The 8,038-nt window shown below is 44.8% G+C and overlaps 1 protein-coding gene across 1 annotated transcript; it reads right to left on the bottom strand.

Moving 5' to 3' along the window:
• Positions 1 to 615: 615 nt before the first annotated feature.
• Positions 616 to 2,637, bottom strand: LOC115388488 (odorant receptor 131-2-like). Its single transcript, XM_030091653.1, has 2 exons — positions 2,485 to 2,637; positions 616 to 1,410 (listed from the first exon to the last, which is right to left on the bottom strand). Exons 1-2 carry the CDS (start codon positions 2,635 to 2,637, stop codon positions 616 to 618), a joined length of 948 nt encoding a protein of 315 aa, XP_029947513.1.
• Between the last annotated feature and the right edge of the window lie 5,401 nt (positions 2,638 to 8,038).

The following is an 8,038-nucleotide window of genomic DNA, read 5'->3' as shown; positions in this document are numbered from 1 at the left end:
ACTTGACCTCTGAAGGTGAGCAGTGGTACCAGAATCAGATCCTATAATTCCTAAATGTTGTGAGGCTCAAACTTTCTCATCCAGCACATGCCACAAATGCTCCATTGGATCTGGAGAAGGTGAAGATAAGTGAGCACCTCAAACTGGGTGAAGTGTTCCTCAAACCATTTCTGAACCAGGTCATTATCCTGCTGGAAGGCAGTAGGACCATAATCACAGTGAGTGGAAGGTCCTCAGTAGAGAATTGTAGCGTGGCTTGTATGGCTTGATAAGACCATGGCGTGTATGCTACCAAGACATGACCAAGACCAGAGCATCCCAATACCAAGACCACCAAACCGTAGACCAAGTCGAGGCCAAGACCAGATCACCTTCTTCCAGTTCTGCAGGATCGAATGAGTTTGTCCTGCAGAGCAGGAACACCTGACTGGAGCTGCAGGTCTGGAGATGATCCCACTCAGTCCATGCCAGACTCACCCAAAATCAGTTTTTAGGAATGAAAGTTGCTGAATGCATGATATGTCCCATCAGGGAGTCATGATACAGATAATCAGTGACAGTCCTGTTACTTGTCACTGGTCATAATGTTATGGCTAATAAGTATATGAATGTAATCTATTGCTTGTGTCGTGCACTCACCGTAAACACCAGATACTGTTTTAAATACTGTTTAAAAGTCTTGTCTCGCAGCCCGTACACAATGGGGCTGATGAATCTGGGGAAGATCTGGATGGTGATGTAATGAAAAAACAGAACTTGTCGAAAATGTCTGGGAAACCAGGACACATACGCACTGATCATTATATGGGACACATAGTTGAGCATGCAGAGCAGGAGCTGGAAGCCATGAAGCAGGACGGTGTTCCTGGTATTTGACATGTTTCCACTTGTTGATTTTGCGACTCTTGCAGTTTTAGCAGCACAAATAATATTGAAGTAACTGTAGAAGAGACTGAGCCAAACAACAACCAGACAAATCACGTAGGAAATCTCCCTCTTTTGTATGCTGAACGAATGCCGGAAAAGATTATCCCTCTCACAGTAAACTGTTGCATAGATTAAACGTAAAGGCTCTGTTGCCACAGCAATAAAGACGTCTGTAAATATGGATAAAGCACTCATGGCCCAAATACACCCGATCAGGATGTATGTCCGTTTGATGGTGCACAACTCAGAGTGTCGCAGAGGGAAGCAGACAGCGATGTAACACTCCATGGCCATGGCAGCCAGGTTAAGCGGAGTGTTGAAAGTGGTGAAGATGGCGAATATCAAGATTAAACAACAGAAGAAAGCATTGATTTTATAGAAGATGTAACTGTAGACAAAGAGGCTGATGGTTGTTGTGAGCTGGATCATGTCGTTTATCACCAGGTGGATGAACAGGATGTATCGAGGATTCACACAAAATATCTGAAAGAGAGAAGACCCATTTCCCCTACATTTCATTACTTAAGCTTCAATAAAACTCACATAAACAGTTTAAAGTTCATTCACTGAATAAGGTGGAAACTAAGAATCTAATACAGTTTTCAAGACCTACTTTTTCACCTTTGAGATTTGTTTGTATGTGTCAGTTTTAAACAAGACAAAATTTTTTCAATGAGCTCATAATGCCACCTGGAAAGAATCAGATCTTGAACTCTGTTAAATCCTTTCACACATTATCCAGATCGTATTGTATTCACAAGTTTTGGATTATCTTGTCGACCAACCAACCAAACAACTAAGCAACCAACAATAAACCCCTCTAACCAACCAATCCACCAACAAACCAACCAGCCAAACACCAACCAACAATAAATTCCCACCAAACAACCAAGCATTCAACCAATCACCCAACCATCAACAATTCCACTAACAAGCCCACAATAAACCATCTACCAGTTATCCCAGAAAGCGAGTCATCCATCTGTCTGTCAAGTTGCAACTGCATGAAAACTCACTGAGAAATCTGAAATAAGAAATGTGTGCATGTGCAGACACAGGTTCTGGGGTGTAAAATAACATCAAGCTGGATTTTTTTTTATTTGGGCCCAACACTGGTGCACCTGTAGCTGAATTTGTTAGTCAGTTTTAAACAAGATAAAGGCATTTAGGGAGCTCATACCACCGCCTGGAAAGAATCAGACCTGGATCTCATTTCAATCACCTCTTCCCTGTTCCATTGCCCAGATCATATTCCATCCACAAGTTTTGAGTTGTATACCAACCAATAATCAAACCAGCCAACCAAGCCACCAATCCTACAATCAACCAACCAACCAACAAACTAACAAACCAGTCAACCAACTAAACAGCCAAACAACCACCGAACTTATATCCCCCAACAACAAACCAATTACCATTATTTTAAGTAATAACCCCATCACTGGTCTCAAACTGATTCTGTATTTCACCACTTATAGTTACAAAATGTCTGAATTGGATAAAGTGCTTCCATTTCAATCATTGTTATATCTTTTAAGGTGATAGCTGAATGCTGACCTGGTGTTTCCTGAAGGTGTGTATCAGGGTGCCATTGATGTAGTTGATGATGATACCGAGAGCCACAACAATCACATTTTTGGCCACCGCCGTGCTTGCAGAGTCTCTGTTAATGTAACTACTGGACACATTAACATCAGATGAGGAATTCATAGAGAAGGGATCCTGCGAGCTTCTGGGAAAGAGAAGGTCAAAGAAAAATATGTTCAGACTGCACATGCAAAGTGATGAACTCAGAGAACACAGTAAAATCACAAAACGGAATTAAAACAAGAACAATATAATGGAAACGATATTGTTTATGTGTTTGGCATGGAATAATTGGATAGTGATGAATGTGAAATCATGTTTGTGGAAGAAGTTACCAAACATAACAAAATAAAATTGAATTTTGTAAAAAAAAAAAAAAAAAATCCCAGAAAATATCTCACAGACATCTTCTTTGCACAAACATCAGTCCTGATGTTAAGTGCATACTGTTTTGAATTAGTTTTCACGAATGTGTGTATCCAATATAATTTTTAAATGTACAAACCTTCAGTGCTTCAGGTCCTGAATGTGATTTTCATCCTATCATACACTGTTTCCTGCCTGTTCATGGATTTTGCAGAGCAAAGCTTACCTCCCCTTTTATCATTTAAAACATTTCAAACATTCAACTATGCATCCTAACATGATGGTTCTAATGGCTTTTACAATGTCACTGACATCATAGACAAAAATGGACAAAGGCAGCTCTGACTGCAAATATGATTGAGATGCTTCACCAAAACGATGCAAGTTTGAGACAAGTGTGAAAAATGTGGGAACTTTAGAATTGGGAACCAATGTTTTTAAGAACTAAATGTGATATAATGGAAATAAATGTGAGTAAAACATTAACACGAAGAGTTTGAAGTGATTTGAGCTCATATTAAATAACTTTTAATTGTCTCTCCACTGAAATCATGGTCCTGCGAAAGATCTCCCTGAAACTTGTTAATCCCCCCTCATCCCAATCCCCCATACAACAGCTTTAGTTTCTTTATCTACTAAGTGTTGCTGGACAAAACGTTAAAGACAACTTCTTCATATCAGTGACTACATTGGTGGAACAGGGATTTATTTTTTCCCTCTTGTTGAAGACAAATCTCTGAACTTTCTCCTTCCTGGCTTTTAACCTTTAAGATTGAGAGTTGGAAAATAGCTGAAGTTAACAGTTATCCACACTAAAACACAAAATAATCAGACTTGAGAGAAACTTTATTTAAACTTTCACTCCAGTGAAGACGTCAAACCTATATTTTTGACTGAAATGATGAAAGTGAGTACTTTTGTTGCCGACACGCATCAAATTAAACATTTCGTCCAGTATAGAAATCTGAATCTGTGAATTCTTGTGTTTCATTTGCATACATTTTGGAATCATATTTGCTTTTCTCAACTAACATGCATAGATTAAAAAAGAAAAAAGGAAAAAAAGTTAATGTGATGAAAATCTGGACTCTTGTTTATTAAGGACGAGCTGTGTAACTGTAAAAAATGACAATTTATCCAACATGTTCAGCCTAATTGAAGAATTATGTCAGTCAAACATGCAAATAACTATTACACAGACGGGTAATATAATTCACTGACAGCTGCAGACCAACAGTAAAACAGGAGTTACTCACCTTCAGTGTTGGATTAATGTTGATTCAGATTCAGTCTTTAACTGAAGCAGGCTGACGTCTGAGTTCCACTGTAGAAATAACATCACTGTGACATCCTGCAGAGCGTTAATGCTTTTAAAACTCTGTATCATCCAGTCCAGTCGAGACACAGCTTTGCTGTAAACTCGTGTTGTCCTGCCCACTGCTTGAAAACACCTGTTGCATCACTGTGGGCCGACCAAGACACCTGAGAATTACATTTTGTTCTCAATCGCTTCGGTGAATTTTTCACATCACTTTTTACTTTTGCACAATTAGTTCAACCTTCACAGCATTCAGTCATTTTTCCACATCATACTAGCTGTTTCTCATTCCTTCTAACAAATTGCAAATGCATCAGCTGCTTTCATACAACTCTCTGCTGTTTTATAACATTATCATGCATTTATGTCATGTCAGTCAAAATGAACCATACCCAGGGGAGCCGCCAGCAAGTTTGGGCCCCATGAAAAGAAAACATAGGTCGGACCCCGTCATCTGCACTGTGCCCTGACTGGGGCCTTTCTGGGCCCCTATTAATGATGGGCCCCTAGAATCCTTCCCCTTTCCCCCCCCTTTTTGGCACCCCTGACCATACCTGTGTATGCTGAATAGCCATTCTCCATAAACCTAATAGTCCTCATTTCATTGCTGCATTGCTGCAAAAATGTTGAACTAGTTTGTCAAAATCTGTCAAGCAAATTTGAGACATTTTTAATCTTTTTTTTTTTTCCTGAAGATGTCTCCTAATTTGAACTACTATTCTCAGGTGAAATTCAGCTTTCACTGATGAGATGGAGTGTGTGAAGCGTTTTCTTATATTATCTTAGTTGCAACAACTGATAGGTCACTTCTCCAGTCACTCAGCCTAATCCCATCAACACCCGCTATACAGGCAGCGTAGATCATTTCTAAAATACTGGGACACAGAGGATGAAGAGGCCAAGTGTTTTCCTGATGAAATAAGGGCTACACTTGTGGATCGTGTTGTGAATCCCAGCCTCACAATGGCTGAGGCTGGTCGGAAGATTCAGTCAGTCTGGTTCCCTCTGGTCCTCTGTGATCAGCCCCATCACTTAATGTAAGGAGAAGATGGGGGCCTCGCCACGTTGGAGGTTGGTTGTAGGTGGGAGGAGAGAGTGTGGTGCCTTGTGGAGGATGATCCTGGTGGGCCTGGGGGTGGTGGGCCCTGGGTCTGGGTTCTTCCACTGCCCACTGTCTGTCTTCGCCTTCGCTCCTCCTGATGCATGATGGGCGTGTGCTTCTTGGTTCGGTGGCTCCCTTGCTATGGTCGCCGTCCGCCCTGGTCCTGGGGGGGAGGGTGGCATCCCTGGCCTTGTCCGTCATTGTGAGGCTCCTGGGTGATGGGAGTGCCTACTACCGTTTGTGGTTCACCCTCTGGGGGGAAGTTCTCTTCCCCCGAGACAACATCCCTGGACACCCCCCCCCCCCCCCCCCCCTCCCCCCTCCCCCCAGCTCTCATTCACACACACACACGTAGGGTTTTGGGAGGTGGGCTTATCAAGTTGGGTGTGGTGGAGGGAGTCATCTAAGGCTACGTTCACACTGCAGGGCTTAATGCTCAATTCGGATTTTTTTGTGAAATCGGACTTTTTTGCGAGTTCGTTCACATTTACAATAAAATGCGACTTGTATGTGATCTCCCATCTGAACGGAATACCACCCAAAAGTGTCCCGCATGCGCAGAAGAGAAGAGGACATAACGACGTCACACAGCAGCGCGCTTCAGTGTTTGCGGAACCCACAAACAACATACAGAATCTGTAGCTTTTCAAACGTCGATGATTTATTTAAGAACTGATCAAACACGTATTCCTACAATTGAATAGTGAGCAATCATTTCAGTGCTGCACTTCTAATCAGCCGCGCCGAGCTCCTTCTGTCTGTGTGTGTGTGTGAGAGAGAGAGAGAGAGACAGGGAGCGAGAGAGAGGGAGAGAGATAGGGAGAGAGGGAGAGCGCGCCTGTGGATATTATTATTATTTTTCCTCCCCGTTGTCCTGGCGCTGCAGAATTTAGCGAATGAGAAGGAAGAGAGCCAAGTTTTTGGCCATGGTGTTTTGTGGGGCAGCGGCAGCAACAGAGAAACGCAGCCAGGAGTGGTGGGACAGTGATGAGAGGCTTTAATGATACGGAGTTCAATAATAATTTTTGGATGACAAGAACTCCCTTAATGTGCGTCTGCGAGCTCCTTTTTTTTAACACTCACGGTAAGACTCACGTCTTCGGCGCCCCATATCGTGACGTGCAGGTCGGATAAATGCGACCTGGCCGTTCAGACTGAAGTCGCATGGCATAAGATCAGATACGTATCGGATTTAGGACCACATGTCCAAGTGGCCTGGGTCGCATTTGAAAAAATCGGATCTGTGTCGTTCAGACTGTCAGGAAAAGATCCGATACAGGTCGCATAGGGGCAAAAAAATCGGATTTGGGTCACTTCAGCCTGCAGTGTGAACGTAGCCTAAGTGGTCCCAATCACCACACCCTTCAGTGGCACGCCTCTAAGTCTTAACTGCATTTAGTGATTTAACATGACCAAATACACACAACACACACATCTGGGGGCCTTGGCAGACCTTGTCGGTGGTGGGGCTGCTCAGGTAGGTGGGACTGATCATTTGGCCTTGCTCTCAGGCATGGTGTCATTACTGCCCCTCAATTTTAATCGCAAACAACATATACTTCAACACTCAGGAGTGGGGGAGGAGCAGGCAATGGGGGCTTCTACATCCCGGTGAACGGGTCCCTTCTGGTGGGGGGGGGGGGTTGTTTCCCCATGGGCCTGGGGTCCGGGGGTTGCATATCTGTCTGCAGCAATGGGGGAGAATTATGGATGGATGACACGGGAATGTGAGTGTATTTGGGTTAGGGTTGACTGGGTTGACTGGCTGTGTGATGTGTGTGTGTGTGTGTGTGTGTGTGTGTGTGTGTGTGTGTGTGTGTGTGTGTGTGTGTGTGTGTGTAGGTGTGTGTGTATGTGTGTGTGGTCTGGGTGGGGGAGGGAGAAGGGTGGTTAGGGAGGAGGGGGGTGGGTTTCGGGAGGTGGTGTGGGGGTTGGGGGGGTGTGGGGTGGATAGGTGGATGGGTGGTGGGGGGCGGGTGGATGGGTGTGGGGGCGGTGATACCCTGGATATTGGGGTACGTGGCACGGGCGCTGGGGAGTATTGGCCTGGGGCGCCTGTAGCCAACTGTGTGGGCCGGTTTTCCTGGGTATGGTCATGGCCCTCCACCCAAGTGGGGGGGGGGGGGTTGGCTCTTGGGCTCTTGGGTCCTGGGCTCTTGGCTCTGCCCGCCTGGGGCGTGCGGTGCCCGGGGGGGCGGAGGGGGGTTTGGGGCGGCTCCTGCTGATCTTGGCAGGGGTCCTGGCAGGGGCTTTCCTCTGCCCTCTTCGGGCCCGGTACGTGTGTGTCTGCCTGGGGGAGTGGCTCAGATCTGGGCTCTGGGGTGGCTGCCGGTTATCTGGGCACTGAGGGCCTCTCTGGCTCTGGTCTTCTCAGGGGTCATAGGTCATATATGCGTGATCACTATCACTATCACATTTGCATGATCACGCTGATCTTCACATTCTACCTGTGGACTCAGTTAACTCATTTTCTTGTGGTAGGTTAGACCAATGGTGATCTGTAGTCGGCCTCTCCTGATGCTCTGGTGTAAATTTATACTGGAATCCTCAGTTTGCACGCCCCAGCTCAATACCAGTTATAGTCTCCAAAAAAAGTCTGTTAAAGCCCTGTGTCATGTCTTTATATCGGTGCAGTAGCCGATGTCTGCAGTATAAAAAAAAAAAAAGAGGATTGTCTGTGCTTGCACGCTCTTCCTTCTCTTCACCCCCTTTTGTTGTTGTTAGCCTGTCTCTTCACT

This window comes from Salarias fasciatus, chromosome 5, assembly GCF_902148845.1.
Source record: "Salarias fasciatus chromosome 5, fSalaFa1.1, whole genome shotgun sequence".
Classification (NCBI taxonomy): Eukaryota; Metazoa; Chordata; class Actinopteri; order Blenniiformes; family Blenniidae; genus Salarias; species Salarias fasciatus.
The sequence above is the reverse complement of the archived record's forward strand: the minus strand, read 5'-3'. Positions and strand labels throughout refer to the sequence as shown.